Here is a 21,031-nt window from a genome sequence, read left to right as displayed (position 1 = left end):
GTGTGAAATGCATGACGGGAGCTAAGAGCCCTAGGAAGAGGAAGGGCTTTGCTTGGTTGTCTGAGCCGAGAGAAATCCGGAGGGGCTGAAAATCGTGAAAATGCATGCGAGGTGAGGACTGGATCGAGGCTGGTGGAGAGAGCGCAGCGCTGCAGCTTCGGGAGCGCGTGCTCACAAGGAAGCCCCATTGAATTCAATGGGACTTACTCTCCCGGGAGCGAGGTGAGGATTGCAGCCTTAGCGGACCTAGCAGAAAGGAAGAAGGGGTTCCTCGAGGCGACGGGACTGTCTGGGAATTACAGTTGTGGGACGGGGAAGTGCAAGCACAAAGCCGCATGCATTGCCAAGAAATTGCAAAAGACTTTTGCAAATGTCTTGCAACGATCGGTGCAATTGCTATCCAGGCTTTCAGGGTAAATCAGCACCCTTTCAAGGCGGCTCGCAAGCAGTTACTGCCTAGAGCAGCTCCCGTTGGATTTAGTGAGGCTTACTCCTGAGTAGACGTTGCACCTTCAGAGCCCGGCTGAGCAGGATCGCAGCCCTAGTGGAAGTAAGGGCAATTGAGGCCGGCGGGGAGGGAGAGGAGAGACTTCCTGATTAAAAATATGGAAGATTTTTTTATTGCTGGGGCTGGTTCCCGCCTCAGGGTAAGGGCTTTGTATTTGTAAGATATTAAGCTTGCATATATTCGTGCAGACATCTTGTTCTGTTGTTGTTTTATAAAAAAACCCCCCAATAAAATTATTATTTTAAACGCATACACCTTATTTTTCAGATTATATATTATTTTGACCGATAATTATTTATGTGTGTGTGTGTAACAGAATTATGTATTCCACTTAATCATTAAAAAACCGCTAAGTAGTCATATATTATTGTAACCTGATCTGGGACCTTTTTGGTTAAAGGCGGGTAAGGAATCTGGAAAAAGAAGAATGAGCTTGCAATGTTGCAAAGGGGAAAGATCCTGACCCTACTTGTGTCTATGTTCTGCATAGCAGGCCGAGCTCAGACTATTACACTTTCGGCAGGGTGTTTCTTCTTCTAGAGACTCAGGGTTGTGGGTTCGAGCCTCACGTTGGGCAAAAGATCCCTACATTGCAGGGGGTTGGACTAGATTAAGGTAAAGGTAAAGGGACCCCTAACCATTAGGTCCAGTTGTGGCCGACTCTGGGGTTGCGGCGCTCATCTTGCTTTATTGGCCGAGGGAGCCGGCGTACAGCTTCCGGGTCATGTGACCAGCATGACTAAGCCGCTTCTGGCGAACCAGAGCAGCACACGGAAACGCCATTTACCTTCTCACCGGAGCGGTACCTATTTATCTACTTGCACTTTGAGGTGCTTTTGAACTGCTAGGTTGGCAGGAGCAGGGACCGAGCAACGGGAGCTCACCCCGTCGTAGGGATTTGAACCGCCAACCTTCTGATCGGCAAGTCCTAGGCTCTGTGGTTTAACCCACAGCACCACCCATGTCCCTTTGGACTGGATTAGGGAAGCTTTTAATGTTTAATAGGTTATTGTATTTTACTATTCTGTTAGAAGCCGACCAGAGTGGCTGGGGAAACACAGCCAGATGGGTGTGGTATAAATAATAATAATAATAATAATAATAATAATAATTAATAATAGTTATTATTGTTGTTATTATTAATGACTCTTGTGGTCTCTTCCCACTCTACAATTCAATAATTCACAATAGAGTGCTTACCTGTGCTGATAATAATTGGGTTCAGAATCCCCCCCCCCAAAAAAAAACCCCTGTTAAAACTTCCTTCCTCCTGTAGATTACTATGGACTCGGTGATGAAATTGCAGAGGGTACAACTGAAATGCAAGAACCTTCATGAATTCCTGCGGGGCCTCAGCCCCGGCATCTTAGACCGGCTCTACAACCATCCTGCCACATGCCTCGCTGTCTTTCGGTGAGCGAGAACCCCCTTCCCAAATATTTGTTGTGCTGGCCAGAGTGGGGAGGGTGGAATAAAAGAATCAGTTTACTTCCGAACTAGATTATTTACAGTTCAAGCTTAACCATACCACTTACTCATTAGTAAGTCCTGTTTATATGTGGCTTACTCCTGGGTAAGTGGAGTTAGGATTAAAGCCTTAGGCTTGATCTTAACCGAATCACGAATCCTCGATTCTCTAAAGTTGCCTGCACTGGGCGAGAATCCTGTCAACAAGATGTGCAGATATTTTATTTTATTGTATGTGCATTCTGGTGTCTTGCTTAAATTGTGCTTTTAGTATTTAATTGCATCCATTTACAAGAGCAGGAAAAGGCGAGTCTTTTTTTTAGTAGTAGTATTCCAACAGGTTGCTGTTTTAGATGAGCCAGTCATTCCTGTGATTATATTTTCTATTGTTTTCTGTTATTTCATTTTGCACATTGCCCTTGTTAGTTTATGTGAACGGGTGCTATATAAAAAATCTTTTAAATACATAAATAAAATAAACAGTAGCATGTTTCCAAGTTTTTTAAAAAGTAGATGCTGAAAATACTTGATTGGCGTCGCTTGTGAAAGCAGTTTCGCTACACGCTAAACCGTCCACACATTGATCTCTGTGTTTGTTTGTTTGTTTGTTTTATAATATTTTATTAAAGTTTTTACATAAGAAGAAAAAAAATAACAGAAAAATACAAAAATACAAAACACCAGAAAACGCCACACAAAAATAAAAAGAAACAGAAAAACAATCCCATTTCGTAATATTCCTTGCATTTACTTATTTCCCAGACTTCCCCACACCTCCCTTCACTGTATTCTAGTTCATATATTTAATCTGCAAATCCCTTCCCTCTGTCTTGTCTAATTTTAAACTTGATCTTGGTATCTTAATATATCTTAATCTCCTTAATAGCTTAACAAATTAAAGTCTTTTAATTTTACACCTTTTAACCTTTAAATTTTCTATACTCCTTTACCACTTTATTACTAATAATCTTTAACTTTCAATCCGATGACATACTAACATTCATTTATCTTATAATATTTCTGTAAATAGTCTTTAAATTTCTTCCAATCTTCTTCCACCATCTCTTCTCCCTGGTCTCTGATTCTGCCGGTCATTTCTGCCAGTTCCATGTAGTCCATCACCTTCATCTGCCATTCTTCCGGAGTGGGTAGTTCTTGTGTCTTCCAAAGCTGAGTGTTCTTGCTGCTGTTGAGTGTTCTTGCTGCTGTTGTAGCATACATAAAGAAAATTCTGTCCTTCTTTCGCACCTGTTGGCCGACCTGATCTGTCTGTTTTAAGCAATTTATTCCAGCTCAGCCTTCCCCAACTTGATGCCTTCTGTAGGTTTTTGGACCATGGCAAATGGTCAAGAGGGATGGGAACTGTGGTCCAGCAACATCTCAAGGACCAAAGGTTCCCCATCCCTGCATCCTTCTGAGCAGAAGATGCTGTGGCTAATCTCCGACTCTCCAGATGTTGCTGCTGTTCCCGTCAGTTTTCCATCTGCAGAGTCAAGGGCAAGGAAAATGGGAGCTGTTTTTCAGAAATGTCTGGGGGGCCTCGGATTAGCCACCCCCTGCATTATGGTATAAAAGTATTTTATAAAAGCTCCATCTGGTACGCAGGCTGAGGCCCTACGTGCCCGCAGACTGTCTCGCAAGAGTAGTGCCTGCTCTGGTTATCTCTCCCTTGGACTACTGCAATCTGCTCTATGTGGGGCTATCTTTGAAGGTAAACAGGAAACTGCAACTACAGTGGTACCTCGGGTTACATACACTTCAAGTTACATACGCTTCAGGTTACAGACTCTGCTAACCCAGAAGTAGCACTTCGGGTTAAGAACTTTGCTTCAGGATGAAAACAGAAATCGTGCTCCTGCGGTGCGGCGGCAGCAGAAGGCCCCATTAGCTAAAGTGGTGCTTCAGGTTAAGAACAGTTTCAGGTTAAGAACGGACCTCCGGAACGAATTAAGTACTTAACCCGAGGTACCACTGTAATCCAGAATGCGGCAGCTAGACTGGTGACTGAGAATGGCCTCCAAGACCACATATCACCGGTCCTGAAAGACCTACATTGGCTCCCAGTACGTTTTTGAGCACAATTCAAAGTGTTGCTGCTGACCTTTAAAGCCCTAAACGGCCTCGGCCAAGTATACCTGAAGGAGCGTCTCCAGCCCCATCGTTCAGCCCAGACACTGAGGTCCAGTGCCGAGGGCCTTCTGGCGAGAAGCGAGGTTACAGGGAACCAGGCAAAGGGCCTTCTTGGTAGTGGCACCCGCCCTGTGGAACGCCCTCCCATCAGATGTCAAATAAATAAACAACTATCTGATTTTTAGAAGACGTCTGAAGGCAGCCCTGTTTAGGGAAGCTTTTAATATTTGATGAATATTTTAATATTTTGCTGGAAGATACCCAGAGTGGCTGGGGAAACCCAGCCAGATGGGTGGGGTATAAATTATTGTTTATTTTATTTTGTGTTCACAGCCTTGTCCTTGCATTCTTGCATTTTCAGAGAGCTGCCAGGGTTGGCCAAGAACTATGTCATGAGGATGCTTTTCCTGGAACAGCCCCTCCCTCAGGCCGCTGTGGCCTCATGGGTCAAGAAGGAATTCACCAAGTGAGTTGCTGGTTGCGACAGGACAGTGCAGAAGCAAAAGCTCGGGTTGGGTAGCAAAGTATCAGAATGGCAAGAGAAACCAAGCTGCTGTTCTGTGGGGGCCTGGTGATTCATGCACACACACATGAGTTGCTGAGTATCTTCTGGTCCAATTCATATATTACATTCTTCGCTTCGACAAGGGAACAGACCGCCTGATCCTTATCTTCCCCAGAGCCCGGTTTTGCACTCAGCTTAGCTCACAATTGCTTCTTGCCTTTCAGGGAACAAGATGAAAGCTCGGATGTCTTGCTGGGGCTACGGCTCTGGCACACACAGCTGCTCCCTGGTGGCCTCCAAGGAATTGTCCTGAACCCCATCTTTAAGGAGAACCTGCGCATCGCTTTACTGGGAGGGTAAGCGAAAGCTATGGAGAGAATTAGGAACCAAGGCAGAGGCTCGGTGCATTTAATGCACTGAAGATAATCCCATATGTGGCTGTGTTCACATATAACGCTAAACCATTTGTTGTTGTTTAGTCGTTTAGTCGTGTCTGTCTCTTCGTGACCCCATGGACCAGAGCAAGCCAGGCACTTCTGTCCTCCACTGCCTCCCGCAGTTTGGTCAGACTCATGTTTGTAGCTTCGAGAACACTATCCAATCATCTCATCCTCTGTCGTCCCCTTCTCCTTGGGCCCTCCATCTTTCCCAACATCAGGGTCTTTTCTAGGGAGTCTTTTCTTCTCATGAGGTGGCCAAAGTATTGGAGCCTCAGCTTCAGGATCTGTCCTTCCAGTGAGCACTCAGGGCTGATTTCCTTCAGAATGGATACGTTTGATCTTCTTGCAGTCCATGGGACTCTCAAGAGTCTCCTCCAGCACCATAATTCAAAAGCATCAATTCTTCGGTGATCAGCCTTCTTTATGGTCCAGCTCTCACTTCCATACATCACTACTGGGAAAACCATAGCTTTAACTATACGGACCTTTGTTGGCAAGGTGATGTCTCTGCTTTTTAAGATGCTGTCTAGGTTTGCCATCGCCTTTCTCCCAAGGAGCAGGCGTCTTTTAATTTCGTGACTGCTGTCACCATCTGCAGTGATCATGGAGCCCAAAAAGGTAAAATCTCTCACTGCCTCCATTTCTTCCCCTTCTATTTGCCAGGAGGTGATGGGACCAGTGGCTATGATCTTCGTTTTTTTGATGTTGAGCTTCAGACCATATTTTGCGCTCTCCTCTTTCACCCTCAATAAAAGGTTTTTTAATTCCTCCTCACTTTCTGCCATCAAGGTTGTGTCACCTGCATATCTGAGGTTGTTGATGTTTCTTCTGGCAATCTTAATTCCGGCTTGGGATTCATCCAGCCCAGCCTTTCGCATGATGAATTCTGCATATAAGTTAAATAACCAGGGAGGCAATATACAGCCTTGCCGTACTCCTTTCCCAATTTTGAACCAATCAGTTGTTCCATATCCAGTTCTAACTGTAGCTTCTTGTCCCACATAGAGATTTCTCAGGAGACAGATGAGGTGATCAGGCACTCCCATTTCTTTAAGAACTTGCCATAGTTTGCTGTGGGCGACACAGTCAAAGGCTTTTGCATAGTCAATGAAGCAGTAGTAGATGTCTTTCTGGAACTCTCTAGCTTTCTCCATAATCCAGCGCATGTTTGCAATTTGGTCTCTGGTTCCTCTGCCTCTTCTAAATCCAGCTTGCACTTCTCGGAGTTCTTGGTCCACATACTGCTTAAGCCTGCCTTGTAGAATTTTAAGCATAACCTTGCTAGCGTGTGAAATGAGTGCAATTGTGTGGTAGTTGGAGCATTATTTGGCACTGCCCTTTGGGATTGGGATGTAGACTGATCTTCTCCAATCCTCTGGCCACTGCTGAGTTTTCCAAATTTGCTGGCATATTGAGTGTAGCACCTTGACAGCATGATCGTTTAAAATTTTAAATAGTTCAGCTGGAATATCATCACTTCCACTGGCCTTGTTATTAGCAGTGCTTTCTAAGGCCCATTTGACTTCACTCTCCAGGATGTCTGGCTCAAGGTCAGCAACCACACTACCTGGGGTGTACGAGACATCCATATCTTTCTGGTATAATTCCTCTGTGTATTCTTGCCACCTCTTCTTGATGTCTTCTGCTTCTGTTAGGTCCTTTCCACTTTTGTCTTTTATTATGGTAATCTTTGTACGAAATGTTCCTTTCATATCTCCAATTTTCTTGAACAGGTCTCTGGTTTTTCCCATTCTATTGTTTTCCTCTATTTCTCTGCATTGCTCGTTTAAGAAGGCCTTCTTGTCTCTCCTTGCTATTTTTTGGAAATCTGCATTCAATTTCCTATATCTTTTACTATCTCCCTCGCATTTTGCTTGCCTTCTCTCCCCCGCTCTTTGTAAGGCCTCGTTGGACAGCCACTGTGCTTTCTTGCCTTTCCTTTTCATTGGGATGGTTTTAGTTGCCTCCTGTATAATGCTACGAGCCTCCATCCATAGTGCTTCAGGCACTCTGTCCAGCAAATCTAAATCCTTAAACCTGTTCCTCACTTCCACTGTGTATTCATAAGGGATTTGACTTAGATTGTATCTTACTGGCCCAGTGGTTTTTCCTACTTTCTTCAGTTTAAGCTTGAATTTTGCTATAAGAAGCTGATGATCTGAGCCACAGTCAGCTCCAGGTCTTGTTTTTGCTGACTGTATAGAGCTTCTCCATCTTTGGCTGCAGAGAATATAATCAATCTGATTTCGATGCTGCCCATCTGGTGATGTCCATGTGTAGAGTCGTCTCTTGTGTTGTTGGAAAAGAGTGTTTGTGATGACCAGCTTGTTCTCTTGGCAGAACTCTATTAGCCTTTGCCCTGCTTCGTTTTGAACTCCAAGGCCAAACTTGCCAGTTGTTCCTTTTATCTCTTGACTCCCTACTTTAGCATTCCAATCCCCTATAATGAGAAGAACATCCTTCTTTGGTGTCACTTCTATAAGGTGTTGTAAGTCTTCATAGAATTGGTCAATTTCAGTTTCTTCAGCACCAGTGGTTGGTGCATAAACTTGGATTACTGTGATGTTAAAAGGTCTGCCTTGGATTCGTATTGAGATCATTCCAGGTTCCTATGCAATATTTTTCTTTACAGCATTGGACTTTCCTTTCGCTTCCATGCATATCCGCAACCGAGCTTCCTTTCGGCTTTGGCCCAGCCGCTTCATCAGCTCTGGATCTACTTGTACTTGTCCTCCGCTCTTCCCCAGTAGCATGTTGGACGCCTTCCGACCTGAGGGGCTCATCTTCCAGCGTCATAACTTTTATATGCCTGTTGTCTTTGTCCATGGAGTTTTCTTGGCAGGGATACTGGAGTGGCTTGCCGGTTCCTGCTCCAGGTGGATCACGTTTGGTCAAAACTCTCCACTATGACCTGTCTATCTTGGGTGGCCCTGCACGGCATAGCTCATAGCTTCTCTGAGTTATTCAAGCCCCTTCACCATGGCAAGGCAGTGATCCTTAGTAAGGCAGCTAAACCATAGTTTGCTTTAATCTTGATTTGTTCAACAAGCCACAGATTGCTTCTTCCGCACTCTCGTTTGTTTTTAAGCATACTCTTGCCTTGTATCTCTGTAGCATATGAGGTTATGGGGTGGGGTGGGTTAACCAATTTGGCATAATGCCAAATAACAGTTAAAACAAGGCACAGTTTGCAAGCCAGCAACAAGCCATGGGCTCACCTTGTTTCTAGGAAACAAACTGTGGTTAATCAGCTGGGTTGGATTCAGACATTCAGACCAATCAGATATTTGCAAAACAAACCATGGTTAGGTGTTAAGCGCAAACCAGGCCTCTGGGCGATGTGCTTTGGTTGCATTGCAATTAGGAGTGCTTTCCTTAATAAACAGAGCAATGAAATAAATAAAACTTCTTTTCTAACGGCCCCACACAGATACAGTGGGGCGACTTGCAAACCATGAGTTTTTCAGACACTTGCCTTCTTGCATGTGAGTTATTGTTATTATTATTAACACATTTTTATGGTTTGCTTTAGCCATTGTTTAATGCTCACGCTGGCATTGGCACAGACATGGTTACGTCTAGTCCAGGGTTTCCCAAACTTTGGTCTCCAGCTGGTTTTGGATTACAACTCCCATCATCCCTTGCTAGCAAGACCAGTGGTCAAGGATGATGGGAACTGTAGTCCAAAATCAGCTGGAGACCCACGTTTGGGAAACCCTGGTGTAGTCAGTGATTGGGAACGGCATGCTGCATATTCCTTGTCAATCTCCCCTCCAAGAAACCATGATTACTAGAAGCAAAACAAACCAAGCAAATGTGATTGATTTGAAGTCCTGTACTGGGATTTGCCCCTAAGAGCTGGAGGAGCTTTTCATGTCATGGATCGCAATTGACCATGATGTGGAGAGTCAGATGTTTGGGAGCAAAAGAGCACGTAAATGACAACCATCTGTTTCTGACTGAGAACCACATTGTCGCTTTCATACCTGTGGAAGGCAATGGCGGCCGGGTTTCAGAATGCCAGCTCTCGTGTTCTACGGCCAGGGATCATGGCTTTGAGAAAGCTCTGTCCCTCCTGGGGCTTTCTGCTGGCTCTATAACTGTCCAACAGCATTCCTTGCATCTCATCCTGTTTCTGCAGAGGTAAGGCCTGGTCTGATGACACTGGCCAGCTGGGCCCAGACAAGCACGCCCGGGATGTCCCGTCTCTCGACAAGTACGCTGAGGAGAGGTGGGAGGTGAGTGTTTTGCTTGTCCTTGTGCTCTGTTACAGGGCTCCATTGTTTTGTTTTGGTTTTTTTTAAAAAAAATTTAATCATTTTTTCAATACAAACAACAACAATAAACATATACAACAAAACCCATAATAACACTAATAACACAATTTGACAATTCATATTTGAATACTGATATACCTATGACTACACCTTTTTATTGCCAACAAAGGTCCGTATAGTAAAAGCTAAGCTATGGTTTTCCCAGTAGTGGTGTATGGAAGTGAGAGCTGGACCATAAAGAAGGCTGATCGCCGAAGAATTGACGCTTTTGAATTATGGTGCTGGAGGAAACTCTTGAGAGTCCCATGGACTGCAAGAAGATCAAACGCATCCATTCTTAAGGAAATCAGCCCTGAGTGCTCACTGGAAGGACAGGTCATGAAGCTGAGGCTCCAAAACTTTGGCCACCTCATGAGAAGAGAAGACTCCCTGGAAAAGACCCTGATGTTGGGAAAGATGGAGGGCACAAGGAGAAGGGGACGACAGAGGACGAGATGGTTAGACAGTGTTCTCGAAGCTACGAACATGAGTCTGACCAGGCTGCGGGTGGCAGTGGAGGACAGAGGTGCCTGGCGTGCTCTGGTCCATGGGGTCACGAAGAGTCGGACACGACTGAATGACTAAACAACAACACCTTTTTAACAATATTTCCCCACCTCTCCTCATCCTACTTCCCACCCCTGACCGCCTTATCACTTAAATATTCATTCCAGATTTCTTCATATTTAGCCATTCTTAATTTGCGTCGACATGCAATTCGTTCGTATGTAGCTAGTCTGTCCATATTATCAATCCATGTGCTCAATGGGATCTTTTTGTGGCTCTTCCAATTCATCAAAACAAGTTTTTTTGCTTCTAATATACACGGTACATCCATTTTTTTTTGACCCCTTGTAATCTCCCACATTTCCGGAATATAATTTAGAATTAAATTCAGTTCCCCTAAATAACAATTTCTTTTTATTACTCTTGCTATAAATATCCTCACCTTTGTTTGTCCTTGTGGTGCAAGGACGGGGCTCCATTGTAAGAGTCTTTTGGAGACACCACCTCATCTGGGCTGTGGGAAGATGGATTGTTTGTCTGGCCGTTTGCCATAGCTGTGGTAGAACAGTGTGGATGCACCAGGGCCTGTTTCCAGTGGCGAACCAGTCTGGACAAACCCTTTGTCTCCCACCCAGTGGGAGAGCCAGTGTGGTGTAGTGGTTGAGAGCGGTAGTCTTGTAATCTGGGGAACCGGGTTCGCGTCTCCGCTCCTCCCCATGCATCTGCTGGGTGACCTTGGGCCAGTCACACTTCTCTGAAGTCTCTCAGCCCCACTCACCTCCCAGAGTGTTTGTTGTGGGGGAGGAAGGGAAAGGAGAATGTTAGCTGCTTTGAGACTCCTGAAGGGGAGTGAAAGGCGGGATATCAAATCCAAACTCCTCCTCCTCCACCCGGTTCCATTTTTGTGCATCCTCCTAGGTCATCCTCCATTTCATGGTGGGCTCTCCAAGTGCAGCCGTGAGCCAGGACTTAGCTCAGCTACTCATTGAAGCCGGACTGATGAAGAGGTAAGTGGCAAAGATGAAGGGGGCAGACAAACTATGGGGTTGAGGGAGTAGGGAATGAATGGTAAAAGAAGCCATCTCAGCATCCCATGCGCAGTTCTCAGTACTGGTCCTGTCTGATTAGGAGTCGCAAGCCATGTCACTCTTAAAAGAATGGCCACTAGTTGGCAGGCCCCACTGACTTGAACACCTTGGGGGCAACATAACAAACCATGTGGCGATGGTGGTGCTGATCGCTGCATAGGAACCCAGGTGGCGCTGTGGTCTAAACCACTGAGCCTCTTGGGCTTGCTGATCAGAAGGTCGTCAGTTTGAATCCCTGTGACCGGGTGAGCTCCCGTTGCTCTGTCCCTGCTCCTGCCAACCTAGCAGTTTGAAAGCATGCCAGTGTAAGTAGATAAATGGGTACCACTGCGGCGGGAAGGTAAGCGGTGTTTCCGTGCGCTCTGGCTTCTGTCACGGTGTTTTGTTACGCCAGAAGCGATTTAGTCATGCTGGCCACATGACCTGGAAAACTGTGAACAAGCGCCCGCTCCCTCGGCCTGAAACGAGATGAGCTCTGCAACCCCATAGTCGTCTTTGACAGGACTTAGCTGTTCAAGGGTCCTTTACCTTACCTTTTATAGGTAACTGCATGTTGTTGGGGGGCATTTAAACTCCACAGTCACAGTCTACTTGAGAATAGTTAATGAAGCATATAGCGTGTAACACCGGTCTTGAAAGACCTACATTGGCTCCCAGTACGTTTCCGAGCACAATTCAAAGTGTTGGTGCTGACCTTTAAAGCCCTAAACAGCCTCGCCCCTGTATACCACCCCCATCGTTCAGCCTGAACACTAAGGTCCAGCGCCGAGGGCCTTCTGGCGGTTCCCTCACTGCAAGAAGTGAGGTTGCAGGGAACCAGGCAGAGGGCCTTTTTGGTAGTGGCACCTGCCCTGTGGAATGCCCTCCCATCAGATGTCAAGGAAATAAACAACCATACAACTTTAAGGGGACATCTGAAGGCAGCCCTGTATAGGGAAGTTTTTAATGTTTGATGTTTCATTGTGTTTTTAATATTGTGTTGTGAGCTGCCCAGAGTGGCTGGGGAAACCCAGCCAGATGGGCGGGGTATAAGTAATCAATTATTATTATTATTATTATTATTATTACTACTAGCAGAAATTGATAAACTGACTGACTGTATACTTAGGGGGAAAGGGAGCTTTCAGGATGTGAGAGTCAATTAACTAGAATATGAATGGAAAAGAATTTTCTTTTTGCAGAAAATGGCTCTCTTTTCACAATAAAATTGCAGTGGTACCCCGGGTTACATACGCTTCAGGTTACAGACTCCTCTAAACCAGAAATAATGTTTCAGGTTAAGAACTTTGCTTCAGGATAGGAACAGAAATCTTGCTCCGGTGGCGCGGTAGTAGCAGGAGGCCCCATTAGCTAAAGTGGTGCTTCAGGTTAAGAACAGTTTCAGGTTAAGAATGGACCTCCGGAATGAATTAAGTACGTAACCTGAGGTACCACTGTAAATAAATTGGGGAGGAGGGAAAAATGCAGTACCTATATCTTTTTCTCCGCCGAGTATTACCTCTGGCCCCACCTAAAACTGCCAGGTGGCTCTCAGAAAACATTCCCCTCTCCTGATCTAGACTTAAGTACACCACAGAATAGGACCTCATTCTGTTTTCCTCTAGCCTCTGTGTGTTTCTTCTTTAGCTCTGAACCTGGGGAGCCCCCCTGCATCACATCTTCTGGCTTCCAGTTCCTGTTGCTGGATACCTCATCTCAGCTGTGGTATTTCATGCTGCAGTATCTCCAGTCGGCTGAGGTGAGGAGAAGAGGGGGCAATTTCCCTGTCTCTGCCCGCCCCCGCCCCCCCAAGCTCTGGCTATCTCCCTGTTGTGTTTTAACCACCTCTTCTTTCCCCCTACAGACCCGGGGCATGGATCTGGTGGAGATTCTTTCCTTTCTCTTCCAGCTCAGCTTCTCCACTCTTGGCAAGGTGAGCATCTTCCCCCCATCAGCTCCCAGTTTGGCAAACAGCAAAGTGGCAAAACAAGACAATTGAAAATACAAGGAAAAGCACACTCTAGAATTTCAGGGCTGCCAGGAAGCAGGGTCTTTCAGCCATCCAGTTCCTCCTGGGTGTTAATCGTGGGCAAAGGCAGGCACAGCTTACCAAGGGAAGGCATTTCAGAGATAGGGAGCCACCACGGAAGAGGCCCTGCAGCTCCACCCAGGCAGTACCAGTAGTGGCACCACTCCCCGTCGATCGTAGGGTCTGTGATGCTTGATATTGGAAGGGGGGAGCACTCTTTTAGTGGAGCCTATAAAGCAGGGAGCAAAAGGATAGGAGGGGTCAACTCCATAATTCTGCATTGCAAGGAAAACATTCCCCTTTCCCCCACATGCCTTTTAGGATTGATTCCTGTTTATTTTCCCATTTATAACTTGACAAATCTCTATTGTGTCCCTTCTTTAAAAATTTCCCCTCATGAGCTACATTACCTCAAGGGAATATGCTTCAGCCTAGACAGTTGCCCAAAAGTGGAAGGCTGAAAAAGAGTCCTTGCCCCCTTTCAGCTCTGTGATTTTATAAGACTGGGGGCGGGGAATCCATGAATCATGCTTTTTCCAAAATCAGATTGCATCTCCCTCCTCATTTCAGAATACAGTGGTGCCTCGCAAGACGAAATTAATTCGTTCTGCGAGTTTTTTCGTAGAGCGAGTTTTTCGTCTTGCGAAGCACCACGGCAGGGAGGGGTGGGGAGAAGCAGGGCAGCTGCCACAGCCGGTCCTTGGACTCACCCGTGCCTTGTGGACACAGCGAAACGCGGCTGCTGGAGGACGGCGGGGCTCAGGAGCGCGACTCCGGCTGCAACGCTGGCTGCTGGCGGCACCAGCTCCTGAGGGGAGCGCGCGAGGGCGGTGGGCAGCGGCACGAGGCAGCCGGAAGGTCGGCCGGAAGGTGGGAGGGAGCCGGAGGAGCCGCCAGCAGGAAGGTGGGAGGGAGCCGGAGGAGCAGGGAAGCGAGCGTGCGACCGTCGCCATGACAGGAGAGGCAGGGCTGTTTCATCTAGTGAAGCAAGACCTTTGGAAAATCCATCTTGCGAAGCACCTCAGAAAATGAAAAACCCTTTCGTCTAGCGGGTTTTTCGTCTTCCGAGGCATTCGTCTTGCGGGGTACCACTGTACCACATTCTTAGCTTTAGTCATTGGGAGGTGATGTTTATATTGGGCTTCAGGAAAACAAAGCATGGTTAAGTGTGTTATGTCTGTAGGCTCTTCCACACATGCAGGTTCTTGATATCGGCAGCATCCGGCGGTGATGTTGACCTGCATGTGTGAATGCGCTATCATCACTTCAGCAGAGAGAAATTTCGCATTGCCTCCTGGTGGTTTCCAGTAGTTTGGCCTGATTCGGCTGGCAGGCATGAATCATTGAATGATCCAAGTGGTGCCCCCCCCCCCCACCGTGTGTGTGTGTGTGTGTGTGTGTGAAAATCAGCCCCCATTTCCACCCATCTGTTCCCAGGACTATTCCGTGGAAGGGATGAGCGAGTCTCTGCTGAATTTCCTCCAACACCTTCGGGAATTTGGCCTCGTCTTTCAGAGAAAGGTAAGACCCCACAAGGACGTTGGCAGAGTTAGATCGTGTGTGGGTTTTTTCTGGGAAAGAACAGGGTGGAAGAAACAGCAGAAAGTTGTGCCCCCTGTTGTAGGCTGGGGAACCGAACGTTTTAAAGGACCTGCTGCGAAGATGCAGAACTTAATGAGTTCAAAGTGGAAGTTTGGAGTGGCACTTGTAAGCAGAGTTACCGTATTTTTCGCACCATAGGACGCACCGGACAATAGGACGCACCTTGTTTTAGAGGGGGGAGAACAAGAGAAAAAAAATCTCCCCCTCTCTGCCCAGCGCCCCTTCAGCGAAGCGGCAGGAGGCGCTGCGCAGAGAGAGGGAGAATTTTCCCCCTCTTGTTTTCCCGCTCTAAAGCAAGGTGCCGTTTAAGGTGCGTTCAGGCGGCTACCTTGGAAGCCTGGAGAGCGAGAGAGGTCGGTGCACACCGACCCCTCTTGCTCTCCAGGCTTCAGGTTCCTTTCAACCTGCTCTTTGGGGCTGGCGGGCGGAAGCCCACCACCAGCCCCAAAGAGCAGGTCAGGGAGCAGCGGAAAGGCGCAGCGGAGAGGCTGCTGCCATAGTCGCACGCCACTTCTCCAGCTGGGAGAGGGTCGCAAGGGGCTGTTTTAGCCCCGCACGCGCTCTCCTGGCTGGAGAGGTGACGGGCGGCTATAGAGGCTCCTGCCATAGCCGCGCGTCACCTCTCCAGCCGTGAGGGTCATGGGGCTATGGCGTCTTCGCTCCATAGGACACACACACATTTCCCCTTCATTTTTGAAGGGGGAAAAGTGTGTCCTATAGAGCGAAAAATACGGTAGGTAGGTACGAGGGATTTCAAGCCTGCAGGCGCCTTGCTGCCATTATCCGTCCTTCTCCCCTTCCAGAGGAAATCTCGCCGCTACTACCCAACACGGCTGGCCATCAACCTTTCCTCTGGCATCTCGGGCACCGCAGTGGACACCCATTACCAGGGCTTCATAATTGTGGAGACCAACTACAGGATCTATGCCTACACAGGTCAGAGGCTATCTCCCAGGTTGGATTTTAGCTTCTGCATGCGTCCCAGGTGCAATTCCGGGTATCTCCAAGTAGGGCTGTGAATGTCCCCTGCCTGAAACCTTGGAGAGCCCCAGCTAATCTGTGTTTCCCATACTATTAATTAATTAATTAATTATTGATTGATTGAGTGATTGATTGAGTGATTGATTGAGTGATTGAATTGATATACGGCCCTACACCTGGGGGTCTCAGGGCAGTTCACAGAATAAAATCAAGATATAAAACCACAAAATACCTAATAAAAACAGCAACCCAATAGCACCCCCCCCAAAACCCAGATCAACCAAATGCCCAGTTAAAAAGGAATGTTTGTGACTGGCACCTGAAGGTGTATAATGAAGGCACCAGGCGAACTTCCCTGGGGAGAGCATTCCACAGACGGGGAGCCACTGCAGAGAAGGCCCTGTTCTCGTGCTGCCACCCTCTGGACCTCTCGAGGAGGAGGCACACAAAGGCACAGAAGATGATCTCAGGGTCTGGGAAGGTTCATATGGAAAGAGGTGGTCCTTGAGGTATTGTGGTCCTGAGCCGTTTAAAGCTTTATAGGTCAAAACCAGCACTTTGATCCCGGAAACTAATTGGTAGCCAGTGCAGTCAGACCAGGATCTGTGTAATATGCTCAAACCGTCTTGCTCCGGTGAGCAACCTGGCCACTGAATTCTGCACTTGGGTCTCTGGCGGCTTTTGGACTACAGTTCCCCATCATCCCTGGCCACCGGTCCTGCTATAGCTAGGGATGTAGTCCAGAAGAAGACCCACGTTTGGGAAACCCCAGTAGACAATACTGAACTCAATGGCTCGGTGGAGCAACTCAGTGTAAGACAGCTTTCTATGGTCCTCTTGTTTGTGGTTTTGTGGGCCTCCCCGCTATAACCTCTGCAGATCCTAAATGATAACGCTGGTTTTGTAACCCAATGGCACTTAAACAAGAGAGGAGACCAAGATAGGTAGCCTCTAATTATTCAGGACCGTCATCCTCCCTCTTGGAGGGCTTTTGTGAGTGCCAGGTTCACCGGGGTCTAGTTCAGGACTAGGAAGCTCCTAGGTCAGACTAAACTCAATGTTGGCTAATCAGACTGGCAAGCAGCTTTCTGGGAAACAGAGGCTGTTTTAATTGGAAATGCCTGAGGTTGAATCTGAGGCCTTCTGCAGGCAAGGTAGCTTCTCACAGGGAACCAGACAAAAGGGCCTTCTTGGTAGTGGCACCCGCCCTGTGGAATGCCCTCCCATCAGTTGTCAAGGAAATAAACAACTATTCGACTTTTAGAAGACATCTGAAGGCAGCCCTGTTTAGGGAAGCTTTTAATATTTGATGAATTATTGTATTTTAATATCTTGCTGGAAGCCGCCCAGAGTGGTTGGGGAAACCCAGCCAGATGGAGGGTATAAATAAATTATTATTATTATTATTATTATTATTATTATTATTATTATTATTATATTAACCACCCATTCTTGGGTTCAGCTGTGAAATAATACTAAAAGAGAGTACATGTTAGCATGTATTTTTGTCCATCTCACACGCACCAAAAAAATCTGAGCTTGGTAGACATTTTTCGGGGTAGAAGGGGTGTACTTACTTTCAATAGTTAAGCTCTTGACTTCTCTCTCTCTGCCCTGGTTTCCAGATTCCGAACTACAGATCGCGCTCATCGCCCTCTTTTCCGAGATGCTCTACCGCTTTCCCAACTTGGTGGTGGCTCAGGTCACCCGGGAGAGTGTGCAGCAAGCCATCGCCAATGGCATCACGGCAGACCAGGTGGGGAACCAGGGAGAGGCTGTTGGGTTAACCAGTTTAAAGGGAGCCTAGCAGAGTGTGGTTCGCTTCTGTCTACTGGTTAGCCTCCCCCTTCCTTTGGATATTTCCCAGCACAGACGAAGCCACCACTGGGAATAGTAGAAGCGGTCAAGGGATGGTGTCAGTCAAATAGTACTAAGGCCAGCTCTGTTTCGTTCCCTTTTTCTTTTCTCTGTCCCACAGATCATTCATTTCCTACGTACCAGAGCTCACTCTGTGATGCTGAAACAGGTGAGGATTACGGCACAGGGTGTGGTCACTCAGTGGATCGCTGCATAAAAGAATCACGCCTCCCTTTCCAAAGTTTTTATGACTTTGTGGGATAAGTCTATGTTCCAGCTAAGCTGTTTGGAGGCAGGATACCAGTTGCCAGGAATCGCAAGTCGGGAGAGGGATATTATTATTTTTTAAATATATTTTTATTGAACAATTTTAACAAATTATCAATCAGCATAACCATTTACATTCCCCCTCCTTTTCCCCCTCTCCCCTCCCTCCCCCAAGGACTTCCCTCAGCTCCCTGCTTGCTGGTCATTGACCGTATTAAACTTATATATATATATATATTTTCCCCTCAGCTCCCCTCTCTGGTTTCTTTGCACATATTATCCTCTGCATATTATAAGGGAGAGGGATATTTTTATGCTGTGAACCGCCCTGAGGTCTATGGACAAAGGGCAGTACAGTGGTACCTCGGGTTACAGACCCTTCAGGTTACAAACTCCGCTAACCCGGAAGTAGTACCTCGGGTTAAGAACTTTACCTCAGGATGACAACAGAAATTGTGCGGTGGCAACGGGAGGCCCTATTAGCTAAAGTGGTACCTCAGGTTTCAGGTTAAGAACGGACCTCCGGAATGAACTAAGTTCATAACCAGAGGTACCACTGTATATAATTTCATTATTGCTAATTAATGTTGCACTCAGGCTACACTTTTGGGCTTCCCGTGAGCATCTGGGTGGCCACTATCAGAACATTGTGCTGGACTAGATGGGTCATTGGGCCTGATCCTGTGGGGCTCTTCTTATGAAAGGCTTAGGATGGGCATCACATGTTGGCAAGAGAAATCGGTATGTGGCCTCGAGGATTCTGGGTAACCTCTGCTAGGGAGATTCCAATGGAAGCCTTGGCTGCTGTAGCAATAGGAATACCGTATTGGCCCGAATATAAGCTGTACCTTTAAAATTGGAGGCGGGGGGGGGGGATATATAAAATACCCAAATATAAGCCTCTCCATTCCTCGCTGTTGCTGGTGCTGTTTTCCTCGAGCTCCTGGCTGCGTACCATAAGGTCGTGAATATAAGCCGCACTTTAACTTTTCATGGTCGGAATTTGGGGGGAAAGTGAGGCTTACATTTCAGGCCAATACAGAGATCATTTTTTGTTTTCCGCGTTGTCCTTTCCATATGTGTCCCTGACTCTTTCTCTGATCTCTTGCCCCATAGACCCCGGTGCTGCCTCCCACCATCACAGATCAGATCCGGCTGTGGGAGCTGGAACGAGACAGACTCCGCTTCTCTGAGGGTGAGCGTCTGTGGGTGAGGAACTCCGGTGGGGTGGAAAAAAGAGAAGAACATGGGAAAGAGAAGGGGCCTATTTCTCTGGAAATATCTCTGCGTTCTGGCAGATTATCTTCCCAGCTTCCATCCCACCCAACTTCCTTCTTGCTTCAGATCCACCTTTCTGGGCTCCCCCATGTTGTGTTTTTTCTTCCTCTTTTCACATCAAGTGCTCTTTTGCCTCCACGGTCAGACGCAGCAATGCTTTTGAACACCAGATTCTGGAAACCACAGAAGAGCAGCACACCAGTTGTGTTCTCATCAGGGTGGATAAAAATCAATTATTATTTTTAAAAAATACCAGGTTTTTTAAATTTAAATTGGATTTTTAAAATAACATGCTTTTGGAGGAAAAAATCTTTCTAAAGATAGTTTTCTATTTAAGTTACGTTATAGTTCAAAGGCTATGCATCAGGAAATAAGGATTTGTTTTAAGTTTTTCATGTGTGCTAAAGGGGAAAAAATTGTTTAACCACATCAGTTTATAATCATTGATACATATGCTATAATGTTATTGTTTTAGTTAAATAATTTTTTTTAATTGTTATTAAGGAAATGATTGTTTTTCTCCTTCCAATAAAGTACAGCAGAAAAGTCCCAATATAGATAGTTAACTTATTAAACCTCACAATCATTTCATAATTATTTGTCTATGTATTTCTAATAGTATAACCAAATCAGTAATTTTTTATATAACTGTAAAAAGTACTCTGTGAATTTATTATTCCAAAAATGGAACCTTCCTCTGGTTGTAAATATTAAGATTCTGCCAGCAAGAATGAGTCTTTCTGGAAAAAAAGAGAGAGATTTAAATCAAGTCTTACTGACTAGTGATTTAAATCGATTTGATTTGATTTAAATCAAATCCACCATGGTTCTCATCCCCCCTTCTTTGCATCCACCATCTTCCCCCTCAATCCTCTCCCTGCCACCTTGTTCCTTTCCCTGACCCTTCTCTGCCTGCCTCCCCATCTACTTCTCGCATCTCAAACTCTTGAGCTCTCCTCTGTGCTTTTTCACCATGTCTTCCTGCTTTCTCTCTCGCCCTCCAGGTGTCCTCTACAACCAGTTCTTGTCCCAGGTCGACTTTGAGCTGCTGCGCAACCACGCAAAGGAGTTGGGGGTCCTTGTCTTCGAGAACCCGGCCAAACGTCTCATGGTGGTGACGCCCGCCGGCCACTCGGACGTGAAGCGCTTCTGGAAGCGGCAGAAACACAGTTCCTGAAGGCCGGGGAACTGCCGGCACTCCCAGATCTCTCCCCTTGCACTTTTCTGCTGGGAAACAGGAGTCGGGGTGGGGGTGTTGACTGCATCCCCCCTGCCCCTAACTGTCAAGGAGTAGCAGACAGACAGAGAGGAAGGAGAAGAAGGTTTCTTGGGGGTTATCTGATGACCCCCCCTCCGGTCAAGAACTGATTAAGAGGAGCAGGAAAACATTTATCGGTCCAGCTTCCTCTTAACAGAAGTGGCTAAAGTTTGCCGGCTGCCACTCATTCTCTGAGTGGATGTGGCCTTGCTGTTCCAGCTGGGCTACTGCTGATACGGAATAGGTTAAGACAACTAAGCAGCCGTTTAAAATGTACGTGCCATGGTGCCAGCATGGATTTGTAACAGACTCACACCGTTTAAGTGGAAATTTGATCTAAAACCCGGATCAAGCAGTGGAACAACATCGGATCAGATTTGTAAATAGCCTCTTTTTTGTAATGTTCTTATTGCAATAAAGGTAAAGGTACCCCTGCCCGTACGGGCCAGTCTTGACAGACTCTAGGGTTGTGCACCCATCTCACTCAAAGAGGCCAAGGGCCAGCACTGTCCGAAGACACTTCCGGGTCACGTGGCCAGCGTGACATTGCTGTTCTGGCGAGCCAGAGCCGCACATGGAAACGCCGTTTACCTTCCCGCTAGTAAGCGGTCCCTATTTATCTACTTGCACCCAGGGGTGCTTTCGAACTGCTAGGTTGGCAGGCGCTGGGACCGAACAGCGGGAGCACACCCCACCGCGGGGATTCGAACCGCCGACCTTTCGATCGGCAAGCCCTAGGCACTGAGGCTTTAACCCACAGCGCCACCCGCGTCCTTCTTATTGCAATAGAAGTATCAATAAAACACCCACATCTGAAGT

At 46.7% G+C, this 21,031-nt stretch overlaps 1 protein-coding gene across 3 annotated transcripts; it reads left to right on the top strand.

Annotated features, from left to right (window-relative positions):
• The first annotated feature begins 20 nt into the window (after positions 1–20).
• Positions 21–21,031, top strand: GTF2H4 (general transcription factor IIH subunit 4). Of its 3 annotated transcripts, none has more exons than XM_083425831.1 (15): positions 21–111; positions 1,785–1,921; positions 4,467–4,571; positions 4,835–4,966; positions 9,192–9,288; positions 10,792–10,880; positions 12,588–12,699; positions 12,805–12,873; positions 14,407–14,490; positions 15,375–15,507; positions 17,178–17,308; positions 17,531–17,578; positions 18,793–18,871; positions 19,959–20,632; positions 21,002–21,031. In XM_083425831.1, the coding sequence occupies exons 2-14, from the start codon at positions 1,791–1,793 to the stop codon at positions 20,129–20,131; spliced, it is 1,383 nt and encodes a 460-aa protein (XP_083281957.1). In that variant the 5' UTR covers positions 21–111; positions 1,785–1,790; the 3' UTR covers positions 20,132–20,632; positions 21,002–21,031. The 3 variants fall into 3 exon arrangements, with proteins under 3 accessions (XP_083281957.1, XP_083281958.1, XP_083281956.1); XM_083425832.1 differs by having other exon boundaries at positions 81–222; positions 4,439–4,571; XM_083425830.1 differs by having other exon boundaries at positions 87–222.

The sequence above is a fragment of the Podarcis tiliguerta genome (assembly GCF_965153285.1).
Source record: "Podarcis tiliguerta genome assembly, chromosome: 2".
Classification (NCBI taxonomy): domain Eukaryota; kingdom Metazoa; phylum Chordata; class Lepidosauria; order Squamata; family Lacertidae; genus Podarcis; species Podarcis tiliguerta.
This window is presented reverse-complemented; position numbering and strand designations above follow the sequence as displayed.